The 19684-nt window shown below is 42.6% G+C and overlaps 1 protein-coding gene across 1 annotated transcript; it reads left to right on the plus strand.

Moving 5' to 3' along the window:
* Window positions 1-4450: 4450 nt before the first annotated feature.
* On the plus strand, window positions 4451-18293 carry LOC143293515 (vitamin D3 receptor-like). Its single transcript, XM_076604417.1, has 3 exons — window positions 4451-4859; window positions 9977-10097; window positions 11993-18293. The coding sequence occupies exons 1-3, from the start codon at window positions 4485-4487 to the stop codon at window positions 13150-13152; spliced, it is 1656 nt and encodes a 551-aa protein (XP_076460532.1). The 5' UTR covers window positions 4451-4484; the 3' UTR covers window positions 13153-18293.
* The last annotated feature ends 1391 nt before the right edge of the window (window positions 18294-19684 follow it).

The raw sequence follows: 19684 nt of genomic DNA on the forward strand, positions 1-19684 counted from the left end.
GTGGAAAAGGGGAGGAGGAAAGTGCAATCGCTCTGCACTAAAGCTGATAGCTCACAACCCTTCCACTGACTAGTCACAAACTGGATGCAGATAATAATTTTATTGTCTTTCAGTTGGGCATAAATCACTCCCTCCTTTGTCCAGCAGTTTTTTACACACGAGTTGTTGTTTACTTCCATTAAACGTTTCATGTTAAGTGGGGTTAAGTCCTCAACTATTCCTGTATGTGTTCCTTTCAGCAGTCTTCTGTTTTTGATGATTTCTGTTATAAGTTTTCTTGAAATAAATTTTACTGTTATGGGACGGGGCCTGTTGCTGACACTTTTACTGACTCTGTGAGCAATGCTGTTATCTGCCCTTGACACACTTTGCAGCTGTAAATTATCCCTAATGATTTTCAACGCTTTTTGTTATGATTCCTTTGTGGATTCGTCGTTTGATAGCTCACAACCCTTCCACTGACTAGTCACAAACTGGATGCAGATATGGATACTTATTTTGCCTCATTCAGAGACCAAGCTCTAAGCACTTTACAAACACAGAGCTATTTCCACAACTGGCTGTCTGCCTGGGTAGAGCCGACTTACAGCTGCCACTGGACGCTCATGATTTGTTTCCTGTGTCATTCAGTCAGGTTTCAATCACATACAGATACACATACTCATAGAGACATGACTGTTTTGTTTATTTACTCTTCCATGTAGGCAACCATACTTTCTTTTTGGGGGTGTACATGCTGGGTATGTTCTTGTTTCCATAACCCAATGACATGGATTACAGGATCTTTAATGTGCGTATTTGATCTTCTGAGTGTGTATACACATGAAGGAGGTTCAGGCATTAGTAGATGTGTACATATACTGAAATGGGAGATTGAAAAAAATCTCCACACTTAACCCATCAGGTGCGAGGGGGATCGAACTCAGAAAACTTGGGCGAGAAACCAGCTCTGTAACTGTGTCACCACCACACTTGCCCAGCGGACAAGTGGATAGGGCGTTTTCACTTGTTTGCCAGGTGGTTGCCCCAGATGATCAAACTGGGGGGTGTTTTGACCCCAGGTTGCAGCCAATCAAACTTCGGCACCAGTTGGTACCATCACGCCCCTCTCTGTCCACTACCGTTATCTCGGCTTTACTGTGGGAACAGATTAGTTATGAACAGTGGAACTCGGCCCTTGAACGTAACTTCCTGTGGATCTTTGTGTGTGTGTGTGTGTGTGAGTGTGTGTGTGTGTGTGTGTGTGAGATAAGGGCCTTCTGTATGGACCCTTCAGGTTTTAGACCTGTACAACAGTTGCTCAAGCTTCTGGACATTATCTTACCAGCCATGCAGTGTGTCTTCAGTAAAGCACAGTTCATTGCCTCGGCTGTTTTTGTTGTGTGAAATTGTGTAAGTTCATCATTATTTATTACTGTGTTGTTTTTTTCTTTTATTTCAAGTGTATTCTGTAGAACTACTAGAGGTTATGTTGGTGCTTCAGCAAAATACCACATTCTAAAATTTCATATTTGATTGACATGAAAGGCATTTTGTTTTTGTTTTTCAAGTGAAAAATTATCTTTTCACGTTTGATTCAGGGCTCTGTTCCAACCCCCCCAACATGAATAGATGTTCTTGTTTTTTTTTCTAATTTAGGCATCAGTGTTTGTCTGTGTATGTCAGCTCAGAGGTTGTGTTGTGACAACAAAAAAAAAAGGAAAGATGAAATAAATTATTTTATGATAGTACTAGATAAATAAATATATTCAAATTAGCTAGCTAGCTAGATTAGATCTATCTATCCATCAGCCATCTGGCAACCTAACCTCAATGGTTTCCTTTGGACTGCTGATGCTGGGACTGTGACAGGTGAACCTAGGTATGGGGGCACTTGGAATGACTGAAAGGATGCAGATGATGGAATTACATTACAGACTGCAGAATACTTTATTACCTCAACAAGAGAAATTCATTTGTGGTGTAATACACATAAACAGTACACTGAAATCACAGTCGTTCAACATGTATACATAAAAGACATAAAATGTTTAGATGGCAACCCATGTGTACTATAAATAATCACAGTAGATAACAACAACACAAGAGAAAACTTTTAAAAGGTAACTAAGAGTAAATCATACATACATCATCACAGCCATACATGTGCAACACAAAATCAATTAAAGGATGTGAATAAAATTGGCTTGAAATAGCATACTAAAAGTAGACATAAGACATTTTTTAAAAATTATAATAACAATAGGGGGAAAAAATTTAAAGAAAGAAAGAAAACAAAGGAGAAAAAATGGCACAGCAAACAAATAGAGACATTAGATAGGGTGCTTGCACTGTCTGACCAAGTGGAGGTTAACTCACTCAGTACGGCCAGTCCTCTCTTCTCCTCTACATAGACCCCTCGGATGTCCAGTGGGTGCCTAAATGACCCAACCTTTAGCTTCCGTCGTCAGAATTGTGGTATTCTTTGTCAACATTCACCTCTTCAGTATAAGAGCCTTCCGCTTGCAATATTTTGATGATAGCAATTGGGCTGAAACGCTGTTAACGTCACCGTTCGTATGGAGAGAGTGACGGGCGCCATAGCCAAATGGTTAAAGCGTTGGACTTTCGATCTGAGGGTCCCGGGTCCGAATCACGGTGATAGCGCCTGGTGGGTAAAGGGTGGAGATTTTTACGATCTCCCAGGTCAACATATGTGCAGACCTGCCAGTGCCTGAACCCCCTTCGTGTGTATATGCAAGCATAAGATCAAATACGCACGTTAAAGATCCTGTAATCCATGTCAGCGTTCGGTGGGTTATGGAAACAAGAACATACCCAGCATGCACACCCCCGAAAGCGGAGTATGGCTGCCTACATGGTGGGGTAAAAACGGTCATACACGTAAAAAGCCCACTCACGTATATACGAGTGAACGTGGGAGTTAAAGCCCACGAACGCAGAAGAAGTATGGAGAGAGTTAATGACCTTTTCCCTGTTGCCCTGTTGGTCAGGGGTTGGGTCTTGCCTTCCATCACTCTTCCATATATTGCTATCCAACACACACACACACACACACACACACACACACACACACACACACATTGTGCACTGTTTGAACCACTTTTCAGGAAAAGGGCATTCATGAGCACTGCAAATTAACTTCACTTTGTTGAACTGTTTTGTATTTTATTGTAGTTTGTAATGACTGTATTATTCTGAACTGCTGTCCCTGAGGATAGCTTGTCATCAGAAAGTGGTGCCAGTCTTTTGTTTATTTTCTCTGCAGGAATGTGTTTTGATAATATGATAATTTCATATTATGAAAATGACTAGTAGCAGTACAAATCAGTGCATTCAATTTTTATAACTGTTTAAATCATATATAATATATAATATTAAAATAAAACAAAGCCAAATGCTGAGACCTGACACTTCTCTGTCTGTCTGTCTCTCTGTCTCTCTGTCTGTCTGTCTGTCTCTCTCTCTCTCTCTCTCTCTCTCTCTCTCTCTCTCTCTCTCTCTCTCTCTCTCTCTCTCTCTCTCTGTTTACCTCCCTCATTCTCTCTCTTTCTCTCTCTCTCTCCCTCCCTCCCTCCCTCCTTCTCTCTCCTCTGTCCGTCTGTTTACCTTCCTCATTCTCTCTCTCTCTCTCTCTCTCTCTCTCTCTCTCTCTCTCTCTGTTTACCTCCCTCATTCTCTCTCTTTCTCTCTCTCTCTCCCTCCCTCCCTCCCTCCTTCTCTCTCCTCTGTCCGTCTGTTTACCTTCCTCATTCTCTCTCTCTCTCTCTCTCTCTCTCTCTCTCTCTCTCTCTCTCTCTCTGTCCATCTGTTTACCTCCCTCTCCCTCTCTCTCTCTCTCTCTGTGTCTCTGTCCATCTGTTTACCTCCCGCATTCACTCTCACTCTCTTTCTGTCTACCTGTACCTGTTTTCTTTTTTTCTTTTTTTTTCCCTCTCAAGGCCTGACTAAGCGCATTGGGTTACGCTGCTGGTCAGGCATCTGACTTAGCAGATGTGGTGTGGTGTATATGGATTTGTTGGAATGCAGTGACACCTCTTTGAGCTACTGATACTGATACTTGTACCTCCCTCATTCACTCTCTCACTCTGTTTCTGTATCTCTCTCTCTCTCTCTCTCTCTCTCTCTCTCTCTACCTTCCTAATTCTCTCTCTGTCTCTGTCTGTCTGTCTGTCTGTCTCTCTCTCTCTCTCTCTCTTGCTGATTCTAAACCATTTCCTTCAGATTCCTTTTTTTTTTTTTTTTTTCTTTTTTCTTTTTTTTTCAGGGTTTTTTTTTCAGTTTTCACCAGACCAGCCAAAAGGAGAGTGAGAGAGAGAGAAGAAGAAGAAACAGAGAGAGATCTCTCATCCCATCCACCCCCCACGCCCCCTCCCCAACCCCCATCTTTTCCCGCCAACCCAGCAGCAGTGATCAAGATCAGTGACACACACACACACACACACACACACACACACAGAGAGACTCAGAGAGAGAGAGAAACAATGGAGAACACCAACACAGCAGCACCAACAACAGCAACACCACCCACACCCCCCACATGGCAAGAAACGCACTACAACAGGACCACCACCACCATCGCCCCGGCCTCCAGCTCTGCACAGCACATCCCCTACATCAAAGGGGAGGAGCCCTCGCGGTTGTCCCCCACTAGCTACGCCCGCGCAGAGACCACCACCTTCCCCGGGGATGACGACGAGGGCCCATGGGGCAAGGAGCGACCCCTGCGGCGGAAGCGGCGGGTCAGAGGTCAGAAGATCTGCGGGGTGTGCGGGGACCTGGCCCAGTCGCACAACTTCGGGGCCCTCACCTGCGAGACGTGCAAGGCCTTCTTCCGGCGCAACGCTTACAAGCAGAAGGCAAGTGAAGCAGATTTTTTTTTTTTTTTTTTTTTTTTTGAGGGGATTGCTTGTTTTTTGTTGTTGCTACCCATGGCAACAAGAGTGTTGTCCTCTGGCAGAATTATCTTAAGAAAGAAGTCCTCTCTGATAGGTACACAAATACGAGGGTCATTCAATAAATAAGGTGAATTTTTCGGTATAAGGACTAATCCAGATAGAAGCTTACTTTTTCTTCTTTTTTTTTCAACGTAGTCTCCCAGCACTGTCACACACTTTTCCCATCTGTGCACAAGCTTCCGTATTCCCTCAGCGTAAAAATCTTTGGAATGATGTCTCAGCCAGTCGCTCACAACACTTTTGACTTCATCGTCACTTTCAAACTTCGTGCCTCTCGTGAACGCTTTCAAGGGACCAAACAGGTGAAAGTCTGAAGGGGCAAGGTCTGGGCTGTAAGGGGGATGAGGGAGCAGTTCCCAGCCCAGCTCGTTGATGGTCTGCACCGTTCGGGCTGCTGTGTGAGGCCTTGCATCTTTGGCACCCACCGGCAGCTGACCTTCGAGTAGCCAAGGTCATCATGGACAATTTTGTGTGCTGTCCCAACAGATAAGCTCAAAGTCCTTGCAATGTCATCCACTGTCACCCTTCTGTCAGACTGAATGAGGTCATTGACTGATTCGATCACCTCAGGAGACCTCACTTCTGTAGGCCTTCCAGGCCTGTCTTCATCTTCAACACTGCTCCGTCCTTCTTTAAACAATTTAGCCCACTTGTAGACATTTTTTCAGCTGAAACATGTGGCATCATACACAGTTGACATTCTCCTATGAATTTCAACTGGTTTGCACCCTTCAGCAACCAAAAACTTGATAACTGACCGCTGTTCAATCCTGGAGCATGCTTCTTGGTCGGCCATCTTTGTTAATCGCCAAAACTCTCAAAGTTTTTTTTAATCTGCAAAACAAATTAAATCCATGTGAAAAAGAAGTAAAACAAAAAAGAAAGAAAAAAAAAGTAAGCTTCTATCTGTATTAGAAGTCCTTATACCAAAAAATTCACCTTATTTATTGAATGACCCTCGTATATTGATAAGCATGCACCCAAGGCCTGACAAGCGCGTTGGGTAATAAAATGTTGCTGTCAGACATCTGCCTAGCATATGTGGTGTAGTGTATGTGTATTTGTCTGAAATTATATTTATACAACAAGAAAACAGGTTTTATATTCAGTGAGGCTGTAAGAACAGGTATGCATTAAATGCCTCATGAAAACAACAACAAAAAACAGATTTCATTCTTCTTCTTCTGCGTTCACTCGTATGCACACGAGTGGGCTTTTACGTGTATGACCGTTTTTACCCCGCCATGTAGGCAGCCATACTCTGTTTTGGGGGTGTGCATGCTGGGTATGTTCTTGTTTCCATAACCCACCGAACGCTGACATGGATTACAGGATCTTTAACGTGCGTATTTGATCTTCTGCTTGCATATACACACGAAAGGGGTTCAGGCACTAGCAGGTCTGCACATATGTTGACCTGGGAGATCGTAAAAATCTCCACCCTTTACCCACCAGGCGCCGTCACCGTGATTCGAACCCGGGACCCTCAGATTGACAGTCCAATGCTTTAACCACTCGGCTATTGCGCCCGTCACAGATTTCCTAGTTGATTGTCATATCCCTCTGTATATTATCTGAGCTTCTTCATTTTCACAACCCTTGTCAGCCACTGAGACCTGCTTCAAGATGTCTGATTGATGCCCCCAGGCCAACAGACATTAAAACAATGTGATATTTTTGTATTTGTATCTCTTTTTATCACAACAGATTTCTCTGTGTGGAATTCGGGCTGCTCTCCCCCAGGGAGAGCGCGTCGCTATGCTACAGCGCCATCCTTTTTTTTTTCTTTTTTTTTTTTTTTCCTGCGTGCAGTTTTATTTGTTTTTCCTATGGAAGTGGATTTTCCTACAGCATTTTTGCCAGGAACAAACCTTTTGTTGCCGTGGGTTCTTTTACATGCACTAAGTGCATGCTGCACACGGGACCTCGGTTTATCATCTCATCCGAATGACTAGTATCCAGACCACCACTCGAGGTCTAGTGGAGGGGGAGAAAATATCGGCAGCTGAGCCGTGATTCAAACCAGCGCGCTCAGATTCTCTCGCTTCCTAGGCGGACGCGTTACATTTAGGTCATGACTCCACATATGTCATTGAGCCTTCGGGTCTGCTGATCCTTCTCTTTGGAGTTCAATCCCGGGGAACGTTAGAGAAATGTTTTCTCTTCTAAAACTGCAGTGAAAGCATATTACTTTGATTGTTAGCCAAAGTTGTGCAATTAATTTTCCCCTCCCACTTCCCATTCTAAATCAGTTGAATTGTGTGTGTGTGTGTGTGCCTCTGTGTGTGTGTGTGTGTGTGGGAGGGGGGGGGGTGCATGCATGTGTGTGTGTGTTTTTTTACATGCACATTTGTGTGTGTGTGTGTGTGTGCATTGTCAGCCTTCGGAAAGGGCGGTTGGCCCTTACGACTTAGTGTTTTAATTATTTTGTTCATACTTACACAGTGTCAACAGTTGATTCATTTTTTCCATCAATTTGTTTGTAAGTACACCATGTTTCAGTATATGCATCTTTGCTTTTTTCCTGATTTGTGTCCTGTTGGTAATCGAACTTTACTTCTCTTCGTTTTGTTGCCGCTCTTCTGCTCAGTGTCACTCCACCATGCCATCCACTCCCAGTTCCTCCACTCCTGGTTCTTCATCATCTTCATCAACTACTGACTCAGCGATCAACTGGCTTTTGGATGATTTTATTTCCATAGGTGGATTTGATATGCAAAGTGAGATTGAAGACAGTGTGTTGTGCTGTATAAATAGTGCAAAAGGGGGGAAATCAAAAGGGAACAAAAAAGGCCAAGAAAATTATGTCACTGAATGTGAGGTAACTGCATCTTGTGTTATGGGACAGTTTGTTCCTCTTCTTGCATCGTTCATCCAGAAGACATTTGTAACTGCCCTAAAAGAAAGTCTTATCTGTGGCTAATGTCATAATGAAGAAAACAGATGAAACAATATAATCACTACGACGGCAGAATCTTCTTTTGAACTTCGACATGGACAAGCTAGAACAGTACCAATGACGGGACACAATTTAGATAACAGGTTGGGAAGAGACGAAGGAAGAAGACTTGGAAGAAGAAATTGTGAAGCTGTTTGAAGAACTGGGCTGCGTTGTACGACAGGAAGACATCTCCGTCGGGCACAGAAATGGAAACGTTATAAATGTTACGGTGATGATGTTGAAGAGAAAATTTAACCTTCAATGCAAGGTGGGGAAAAAAGTTGGTAAGTACACCACCACCACATAACTGTTTCTACCACCACATAACTGTTTCTATGTTGTTGTTGTTGTTTTTTTACAGTAAATCTTTAGCATTGGAAACAAATTTTAAAAAAGGAAAAGTTAAAGAAGGTTCCTTGAAGAAGCCGAGACCAGTTCTTGTAAAACTCCTCCAGGCAGTCCAAGGCCGTCGTGATGAAGAAACGCCAGCTGCTGAAGGGTTCTAAGAGGTACAGGAGGGTGTACCTCAACAATGACCTCACTCCACTTGGACCCTACTCCTCCACCTGGAGGCAAAGAATCACGATGCTGTGCAGCCAGTCAACACCAGCCATGACAGAAACAGGAAAGATCGTCTGCCGTCTGAAGAAAAAGGCTGGCCAGTCTACGCGTGACACCGTCTACTTGGACAGCCCTGACGATCTTTTCCATCTGGCGCAAAGGAAACTGACTACCACCAGTTGGGACTGAAGAACTATGTTTCTTCTGCATAAGATTTTCCTGGAGGACAAAGCTGTTAATCTTCGTCTTCTGTATCTTCTGGTGTTTTCTTCAAAACATTGTTTTTCCTTTGCGCAGTGTCCGAGTGAAGTGTCAGTTATATCTGAAAAACGTTCAAAAAGTGTTGCATCTGATAGTAATATGTCATTCCTTGTACTGAACTTTTGTGGTTTGAGAAACCGACTTCGATTAATGAATGCTTCTTATAAAAAAAATTATGAAACAGACCTTAAATGAGAGAAATACATTTATCGTTTGCCAGATGTTTACATATACCCATTGCTTAAATTTCGTTGTAGCAACCATAGACTTATTTGTATTTGTATTTCTTTTTATCACAACAGATTTCTCTGTGTGAAATTCAGGCTGCTCTCCCCAGGGAGAGCGTGTCGCTACACTACAGCGCCACCCATTTTTTTTGTATTTTTTTCCAGTGTTCAGTTTTATTTGTTTTCCCTATCGAAGTGGATTTTTCTACAGAATTTTGCCAGGAACAACCCTTTTGTTGCCGTGGTTTGTTTTACATGTGCTAAGTGCATGCTGGACATGGGACCTCGGTTTATCATCTCATCCGAATGACTAGTGTCCAGACCACCACTCAAGGTCTAGTGGAGGGGGAGAAAATATCGGTGGCTGAGCCGTGATTTGAACCAGTGCGCTCAGATTCTCTCACTTCCCAGGCAGATGCATTACCTCTAGGCCATCACTCCACTAATGATTGAAGTCAGATGACAATTTGGCATTACCCACAAATAACCTCTTTGTAAAGACTGTGACAGAAATGAACTCGGTGATGAATTTCATTTTGTTATAGAATGCCCGAAACATGATGAAATCACAAGCAAATTTATCCCAGAGAAATATACATGCGTTCATTCAGCATAGAGTTACTGTTTTCAGTGAGCAAAAATGATTTGTTAAATTTAAGTGTAAGGTGGTGATTGTGGCCGCATAATTTCAGTTTGGAATGAAATCTCGGTGATTCCTTGCACTTGTTGCATTGATGAGCATTTCTATGATTTTCTTTTGTTACACATTGCTTTTGCGTCCTCCATGCCCCAAAAAGGGGTTTCAGGATTAAAATATCTTTGTGTGAGTGTTGTCTGCTGTGCAGGCATTTGATTGTTTCTTGTTGTTTTTCACTTTTTGTCTACAAGTATGCGTGTGGTGGTGGCGCTGTGACCCCACAACCTAAGTATGGACATTTTTATGCGCCCTATACAAATTGAGTTCATTCGTTCACTCATTTATTCATGCGTTCATTCATTCATTCGTTCATTCATTCATATTCCCTCAGGAGCTGCACACCTGCGTGTTCAACACGGGCTGCACTATCACGAAGGCCACTCGTCGTTTTTGTGCACCCTGTCGCCTGAAGAAATGCTATGCCATTGGAATGGACCCTGAACTCATCTTAGGTGAGCAGGAACAGGAGGCTGGTTGCTTGTTACACCTGGGTCTTGTGTTATTGTTGTTGTTTTTTTTGTTCTGTGTGTGTGTGAGAGAGAGAGAGGGAGATTGTGTGTATGTGTGTGTGTGTGTGTGTGCATGACAGTCTGACATATATGCTGTTTTTTGGTTTGTTTTTTTGTTTGTTGTCGTTGTTTGTTGTGGGGTATTTTTGTTTGGTTGGTTGGTTGGTTTTGGGGGTGGGGGGGGGGGGGGCCAGGGCGGGGGGGGGGGGGGGGGGGGGGGGGAGAAAAAGTACTAGACTGGCTGTATTCCAGCGTGTTGCACTGTAATCACTGTCCCCCAATTATGTTGCCCAGCTGACTTCAAACAGGCCATTTCAGGGCAGCCATTTAGTCCTCGGGCTAATGTGAGATGATGAAGAAGATAATTGAGGGATGTTTCGTTAAAAGTCCTATAGCCTTTTACAGCCATCAAGGCAGTGAATTCATATCCACTGTGTCTTGGGCTCGGCATACTAGGCCCAGTCCTCTCCTTACGACATTTAAACCTTCACCAACAAAAGTCGGGTGCCTATTCACACCTGGGTGAAGTGAAGAAAACGTCTAGGTGTTGGACTTCTGATCCAGTGTTCACCAGCGATCAGAGTTCGAGGCCCCGATACAGTGTTGTGTCCTTGGGAAAGGCACATTACTCCGATTTTCCTCACCCCCACCCAGGTGTGAATATATTTACCAAAGCTTTAATTTTAGCATTATAGAGTTTCATGCAGCCAACGATGATGGTTTGTTTTTTGGGGGGTTTTTTGGGGGTTTTTTTTTGCTGGTGTGCTATGTTTGTCCACAGGTGCATGGAGTGATGGCCTAGAGGTAACGCGTCCGCCTAGGAAGCGAGAGAATCTGAGCGCGCTGGTTCGAATCACGGCTCAGCCGCCGATATTTTCTCCCCCTCCACTAGACCTTGAGTGGTGGTCTGGATGCTAGTCATTCGGATGAGACGATAAACCGAGGTCCCGTGTGCAGCACGCACTTAGCGCACGTAAAAGATCACATGGCAACAAAAGGGTTGTTCCTGGCAAAATTTTGTAGAAAAATCCACTTCAATAGGAAAAACAAATAAAACTGCACGCAGGAAAAATACAAAAAAATGGGTGGCGCTGTAGTATAGCGACACGCTCTCCCTGGGGAGAGCAGCCCGAATTTCACACAGAGAAATCTGTTGTGATAAAAAATATTTTAAAAATACAAATTTTTCTTGATCAGATGCACAACATGCTGCAGCATTATTGCAGTGGGGATACATGATGGTAGAGAGCTATGGTGGGGAGGAGTGACTGTCTGATCGCTTGACTCCTGATGGGGTATGAAGGATATAAAGTGACATCATTGGTATTTTGCACCAAAACTGAATCATAAACAGCAATTAAAACAGTGAAACTGATGATAGAAGCATACAAACAATGATCACATCATCTTGTATTCTTTCCTATTTTGCTGAATTTCCTCACTTTCAAACATGCTCTTTTTCCCCCGTTCTTTTGTTCAGTAGGGGAGGGGAAAGAAACTGTGCGTGTTTGCAGGTGTGCACATGTTCAAACTGTGTGTGCGTGCCTGGGTGTTTAATAAATGGAACTGTGTGTGCGCGCCATTTTTTCTTAGATGTTTTAAGCATTGTTCTGTTCTTATGTCGTTTTTTATGCATGTATCTTTTAATCTTTTTAGTGGTGTCATTGTAAAGCTCATGGTACTCTGCAGTTACCAAAAAAAAAAAAAAAAATTCTTTCATAATAATCATGATGATGATATTAACAATGATAATAATCATGATAATGACATTAATGATAATGATAATCATGATGATAATGACATTAATGATAATACTTCACATGTTCACTTTGTTTCAGACGACGAAGAGAAGAAAGCCAGGCAGAGCAAGCGAGAGAAGGACAAAGTGTCTCAAACCCTGCACATGAAGAAGGAGCAGCCGGAGCAGGACAGCCAGGAGAACCCCTCACCCCACCAGGGCAGTGTTCTGCAGCCCTCCGCCTCCTCTTCCTCCACCTCCTCCACCTCCTGCACCTCCTGCTCCTCCTCCTCCCAGTCCTCCTCCCAGTCCTCCTCCACCTCCTGCTCCTCCCACTCCTCCTCCTCCCAGTCCTCCTCCCAGTCCTCCTCCCAGTCCAGCTTCAGCACATCCCCGCAAGCGAAATTGACCGACTCTGGCATTGACACCGCCACCACTTCCCCTTCTTCAGATTCCCCATACAACTACCCCAACAAGGGCAAGTGGTTTCGGCCAAGGAACGCTCTGGGCATCCGCTTCAAGCACGTTACACATGAGGAGCTCCCATGGGACATGCAGCTGTACTGGCCCCTGACGGTGGAGGAGAGATCCCTGCTGACCAAGTTGACCTCTTCCTTACAGACGGTCACCACGACCATCCCCCCAGAGGACCGGGCGCGCATGAACCAGTGGGAGACCTTCTGCATGGAGAAGGCCATCTTCGCCCTGGAGTTCTCCTTGCGGCAGTATGTGCAGTTCGCCCGCTGCATCCCCGAGTTCCAGGGCCTGTCACAGGTGGACCAGATCGCCACGCTGAAAGCCTCGGCCCTGCAGTGGTACCATGTGCGCCTTGCCTCCGAGTTCATCCCCAAGCACCGGGCCTGGAGCAACGAGTTCGGCTCCACCTCAGAGACACAGCTGGGCCAGTTCTTCGGGGACGTGCACGGGGTGCGGGAGTACGCTGACTTCTGCGAGGGGATCAAGTTCGTGGTGAAGAACGACACCACGCTCTATGCCCTCATCCACACGCTGGTGCTATTCAACCCACGCGACCCCCATGTGGAGAACCGGGTGTGGGTGAACGGGATTCGGGACCGCTACCTGCTGCTGCTGAAGCACCACCTGGAGGCACAGTTCTCCTTCCTGCACGCTGACCGCTACCTGGCCGAGGTGGTGGAGCAGATGCTGGACCTCTACCAGCTGAGTCAGTCCTCCCTCATCTTCTACAAGCACTTCTCCTCCCAGTTCCGGCCCTTAGTTGCCGAGGTCTTTGACGGCTGAGTCGGGAGGGTGTGGGGGGGTGGGGAAGAGTTTTAAGGAATGGTACTGCTACAACTACTACAGCCGCTACTACTACTGGTCCTGCTTGTACTACTACTACTGCTAATGATGATGATCCTCATGCTAAGGTTATTTGACGGCTGAGTGGTGACCTGCATACACCTGAAAACAGGAGTATGGCTGCCTTCATGGCGGGATAGAAACGGTCATGCACATAAAAGCCCACTTGTGTACATACGAGTGAATGTGGGAGTTAAGCCCACAAACGAAGAAAAAGAAGATGAAGGGGACTACTACTGCTACCACTGCTACTACTGCTACTGCTTGTACTACTACCACTTCTACTACTAATGATGATGATGATAAGGTTATTTATGCTGGTATGGCCATGAAACAAGATCCAATGGCCTTGCAAAATCAAAACAGAAGACAGAAAGAAAAGCAGTGGACTGACAACATTGCAAAGTGGACAGGAAAATCATTCGCAGTGACACAGGTTTTGACCCGCAACTGACAGACCTGGAGGAATCTGGTAAACTTTTTTTTTGATTCCTCAGGGCCTGACAAAGCGTGTTGGGTTACGCTGCTGGTTTGGCATCTGCTAAGCAGATGTGGTGTAGTGTATATGGATTTGTCCGAACGCAGTGACACCTCCTTAAGTAACTGAACTGAATTGGTGAACAGTGGTTCTGTGTGCTGCCCCTATGACTATTCATAGAGTTGATGGGGAAGAAGAAGAAAAAAACAGAGGAAGCAAATGATTATCCTCTGAGCACTTTACAGTACAATAGTCCCCAGTGAAAATACACTGCAATACATTAGCATTACAGCATCCATCAAAACACGCAGGTTTGTCCAACTTACTGAGAACACTTTATGAACTATGATAAGACAATGTGTCAAAAGTATATACTAAATTCATTGTCTATAGCAAACTATAAAAATTGTACATGAAAATAATACCTTAATCTGTACAGTGCCTGTCCATGCAAAGCATGCCCAATTGCACTGCACAGTGTGAAAATGCAGACTGTTTCAGTGATTCTGACATTTGACAATGAGCCATTTTTGAGAGTTAATACTTTAAAGACTATGAATGCTGAGCAAATACCAAAACATTCCAGCTAAAACCAAATATGCTAAAGTATGTATATATCATATCTGGCCTCTGTTGTCAAAGTACTGGCAATTCTATGCCCTCTGAAACATAGCCGGTATTGCTATTGGGGGGGAAAAATGCGCCTTTCTTTAAAAAGAATTCAAGATGCAATAAGTATACTAAATTGTCTCAGGAACCATTAAAGCTACAGCCTTGAATTTTTGCATTGTTTTGTATCTCGCGCTTGTAAAGTTTGATCAATACAAGGTTACTTGAAAAAAGGTAAGTGGTCTTTTACTGAATTTGAGAAGGGTTAGGGGGAGGGTATGCCAGACTGCATCCATATATGGTTCATGGGTTTCTGTGGTCACCTGTAAAGCATGATTGTGTGTGTGTGTTTTATCTTCAGTTTAACGTCTATTCACTATAAGTATTTTTAGACGGAAGGGAGTAAAGAAGTGGATAAAGGAAAGGGAATGCATGTGAATATTGTTGTAAAAAAAGTATTCATGTTATGTATCGGAGGAAAAGTATATTATAAGAAAAAGGTCTAGAGAGATTGTGGTGTGTATTGAATGAGGTGTCATGGGAAGGAGAATGTGTATATGCATATCAACAAGTATTAACCTACAACAATGTAAATATAAATAACAACATTAATTATAACACATCAAAGGAGGATATCAACTGGACTGGAGTTTAAAATTTTCGAAAACATTCTAAGCAATGAATAATCATTCAAAATCTTTTCAGTGGCTAATGAAATATTGGAAGAAAAGTCATCAACTACATCTTTTGAAATTAACTGTCTTATGCTTGGACAATGAATGAGTAGATGACTTACAGTTATTTGCTTACCGCATATACATTTTACATTTTTAGAAAATTTTGTACGAAAGCTATTTAAACGAATTCTATACATTAGACTTGTAATTTGTCTTGAATGTGCTGCTGGTGTCAAATTTAGAAAATGTGTGTGTGTGTGTGTTCGTCACTTACTGTACTTACACTTGTTTTTCAGCAATACTTTGTTACACTAGTAGCTGGAAAAAAAATTTAACAACAGCTTCTATTGCAGTGAAATGATAAAAAAAAAAAAAAAATGTTGAAAATAAAGATAATAACCAATTCCAAGGGAAGGAGATAATCAGGATTATAAATTGATACTATACATTTGTTGTTAGTATTGTAATTGGTTTTGAATATTCCGTATATGCTGCTGGGGTGTTTGCTTGGGGAGGGGGGTAAGACTGATGTTAAGTATCAAATTGCGATTTTAGAGGTCTGTTAAAGTATTAATTCAGCATTGTGATGCATGTGACCAGTTTTAAGTATTGGGGTTGGTTTTAACTCTCTCCATACGAACGGCGAAAGAGACGGCGTTAACAGCGTTTCACCCCACTTGCCATCATCAAAATATTGCAAGCGGAGAGCTCTTATACTGAAGAGGTGAATGTTGACAAAGAATACCATAATTCTGACGATGGAAGCTAAAGGTTGGGTCATTCAGACACCCACTGGACATCCGAGGGGTCTGTGTAGAGGAGAAGAGAGGACTGGCCGTACTGAGTGAGTTAAGTTCTGTGTTGTTTTTAGTTTTGTGATATTGTTAATATCGGTGTTGGGCGTTGTGATTTGTGGAAGGTGCATTGGTTGGGTATTGTGGTATGTGATGTGTGTGGTGAGAGTGGTGTTGTGTGCGGTTGTATGTGTGTGTGTGTGTGTGTTTGAACATGCTTTGGTGTTTGGCTGGACGTTTGTGTAGGTTATGGATGTTGGTTTTTCAGTTTGTGTTTAAATGTGTGTTTTACTCATCAGGTTTTACTTTGTACAGTGCGATTGAGCATGTTTTGCATGAGGGTTGTTGTGTGGATTGGATTATTGTTGTTTTTATTACCTTTATAAATTATTCTCTTGTTGTGGTTTGTCATGTTTGCTTCTTCATTGGATCATGTGTTGTTGTTTTTAAATTGGAACTATTGTAATTGTAAAGCACTGAGAGCAAAACTGTTTGATTAAGCTCTGTACTGACTTAGTTTTATTATTATTGTTAATATTTCCCAAAGTGTTTGTGTCTGTGTATGTATGACTGTGTGTATGTGTGTGTGTGCGTGTTTACAGCTTGTTGAAAATAATGGCAGCAATACAGTTAGAATATAGAATGATTCACTGATCATGTGCTTTAAATACTTAAGCCTGTTGTTGTTGTTGTTGTTGTTTTCTTGTTCAGAGTGATTCAGCATGTGTGTGTGTGTGTTAAAATTTAAACACATTTATGACTATGTTGTGTTCAATTTTAAAACGATTGCATCCAATTCAGTTTATGGCGTCTCTTGTCGCAAGCACGTTTCTTGTTTCTGTATTGAAAACAGAACTTCTGTGACTGTCATCTGCTGAGTGTCCATGTAGAATACAGACTTCGCAAAAAGTTAAGGAACACTTCTTGGGGGGGGGTCATAAATTTTTGGGGAAAAAAATTGAGAGATGATTTTAGTTATACAGGCTACTTGTTGTCAACACTGGTGTATCTGACTGAAGTTTCAAACGGTTGTTTTAGGTGCACATATACTATAAGCAGCTTGAAAAAAGCCTTTGAAAAACTAATTTCAGTCAAAAATTGACTTTACTCAGTGGTTTATGAATGATAGCTGTGGATTTTCGTTGTTTAAAAAAAAAAAAAAAAAAAAAGGAAAAAAAACCAAGAAAGTGCCTGTGGTTATGAGTGGTGCTCATTTCATTGACAGCAATACACCCATGTTTGCCGAAAATTCAGCATCATTCCAATATGCCCCCCAAGAAAAAAAAGTGTGTGGAATGGTCCGTAATTTATTATGAACCATGTGGATCAAGTGTGTCTTACCATGGGTGCATTTTATGCATGTGTTGGATAGTGTGTGGGCTCTCTGAGCGTGGCCCATTTTCTTTCATTTTTGTTGTTGTTGTTTTTTTCAATCTTCCGCCACCAACATATTTTTCCCGGCACTATATTTCAATTTATTTTATCTTATTGATTTTTTTTTTTTTTAATCTTATCTCAGGTTTTTTTCAATTATATTTTTATTTACTCACTTTTTTAAAAAGTTTTAATTATGTTTTTTGGAGGGGTTATTTGGGTTGGGTTTTTTGTTGTTGTTTTTTGTTGCTCACGTCAAGGCCTGATCAACACATTTGGTTTAGCAAAGTTCAGTGGTTAAGAACAGGTCAGACACCTGCTCCCTTTTATTCCCAACAGATGTGGTGTAGCATATATGGATCTGTCCCCACATGCTCTGCCACTACCTGGATACTGAAACTGAAGCACAGATCGGTGTCTTGCATGGCATTTACTGCAGGGGAACTAACCCAGCACCCAGCTATGACTGTCTAAGCTTCTGGCAAGGAAGATAATCGACAGCCAGTGGACAAAGTTGGGTCAGAGCAGGAAGGAAGTCAGGTGGTGTTTTGATCCTGTATATTTTAAATGCTGGGCCTGATTGAACAATATTTATACATCCTATAACATCACTGTGTCGGTGGAGTGACTTTTACATTGCCATACATGTGTCTGTAATTTTGCATAAATAGTGATTTTGTGTGTGGAGGGAAATGGGGGGGTGGTTGTCAGTATTGGTCGAGTTTTAATTCTACATTGATATTCATTTGTGTCTGAAATGTTGCATAAATGTTGAATGATACTTTATCTGTCAGTATGGGTAGAGACTGTGATTTGTATGGTTGTTGTGACAGACATATAAGATGTGGACTAAGAGAAAGAAGTGGATAGAGTGTCTTGTTTCTCCTTCTTGAGAACTGTAAAGTGAAACCAAAAATTGGTATTCTGTTTTTCTCTGGTTCACCTGATTCTGATTAAGTGGGTACATAAATATTGTTATGTGATGTTGTTATTGTTACCTGTCTGGTTATACAGTTGTTGCTCAATCTTTTGTGTGTGTGATATTTCAAAATGCTTTATTTTGTTGATATCAGGATATTATATTTGTTGTTTGTTATTAAAAATGGTATTATTATTGTTGCTACTTCTGATGGTGTTGAATGTTGTTTATAGTGGTTCTCTGAGTTGTGTGCAGTGTGTGTGTGTGTGTGTGTGTTTGTGTGTGTGTGTCCCATTATGTGTGTTTTATCGTTTCTTTGTTGAAAATACTCTTTCTGTTCATTCCATGTTCATACAATTTATGAACGATATCAACCATTGTTTCTTAAAACTGTTTTTCGTTGGCTAAATTTAAAACACTGTCACAACCCGAGCCAATCAGATGCCGGTAATTCTTGGGAGAAATGTGGAGCTTGTTTCCACAGCTGAAGGAGAAAGCTCACCATTGTCCGCTCACCTGTTCTTGAACATGTCATCTCTTTGTGGGACCCCAGGGCTCAAGATACTCCTCTTCCGATTGTTGGGGACAATTAAACCTTCTGGCAGCCAAGAGGAAACGCTGTCTCCACTTGTCCAGTTTTTGACCGCATTAATGAAAGGGTGACTGAGCAGTCAACTTCAGTGAAGACTTCCCTCCTCCCCCATTTCACTTTCGGTTTCAGTTTAGGGAGGAAGATGGAACAATGGTTAAGACTTTCATCTGCCAATACAGTCTGTGAGGGTCTGGGTTCGAATATCACCCTTTCTCCAAAGTTTGACTGGAAAATCAACCTGATCACCTAGTCATTCGGATGAGACGATAATCCGAGGTCCTGTGTGCAGTATGGACTGAAAAAGAACCCTTGGCAATGAGAGTGTTGTCCTCTGGCAAAATTATGCTAAAGAAATCCATTCTGATAGGTACACATATATTCATGCACTCAAGGCCTGATTAAGCACGTTGGGTTATACTGCCAGTCAGGGAACTGCCTTGCAGATGTGGTGTAGCGTATAATTATGGATTTGTCTGAACACAGTGACGCCTGCTTTAGAGACTGAAACTCAAAGCTGAAACTTCTCCACTCTCAACCCGTAACCTGGTTTTTCTTTTCCTGCGACAAATGTTATGTTTATAATGAATCATGCTTGCTGATCACTACTGGCAGTTAATTTTTTATACTGTCTCTTCACTTAGGGAGGACAAGCAGAAATTATTTTGGGGGGGGACAAGTAGATTGTAGAAATAGAGGAGTGGCTTGCTTCAGCCTCATTGGCTGTCTCAAGACTTGCCAGCACAGTTATACCATGATTGACTGTCTGGGATGGCTGTCCTTCCAGGAATGGCAGTCATTAGGTGTTAGACTGTCAGCCCTACACAAGACTAGGCCAGACTTCAACCATTGTTGATCTGTTAGACTTACGAGGATGGGACAAGGCCAATTTTGCCACACTGCTCACTGTAGACAGACTGTGAAATGGGGAAAGGATAAAGCCAGCTTCGGAGAAGCGAGCAACAGGTGGTTGAGAAATGTGGCCAAGAAAATCAGAAACTCATGATCCAGACTTGGAGTGATCGGCCATGG

Source organism: Babylonia areolata, chromosome 19 (assembly GCF_041734735.1).
Source record: "Babylonia areolata isolate BAREFJ2019XMU chromosome 19, ASM4173473v1, whole genome shotgun sequence".
Taxonomy (NCBI): domain Eukaryota; kingdom Metazoa; phylum Mollusca; class Gastropoda; order Neogastropoda; family Buccinidae; genus Babylonia; species Babylonia areolata.

Excerpts from the sequence above, each read along its gene's own strand:
- LOC143293515 (XM_076604417.1), top strand. The coding sequence starts at position 4,485 with ATGGAGAACACCAACACAGCAGCACCAACAACAGCAACACCACCCACA. Across the intron at positions 4,860-9,976 it reads GCAACGCTTACAAGCAGAAG|GAGCTGCACACCTGCGTGTT; the intron begins GCAAGTGAAGCA and ends ATATTCCCTCAG. Across the intron at positions 10,098-11,992 it reads GGACCCTGAACTCATCTTAG|ACGACGAAGAGAAGAAAGCC; the intron begins GTGAGCAGGAAC and ends ACTTTGTTTCAG.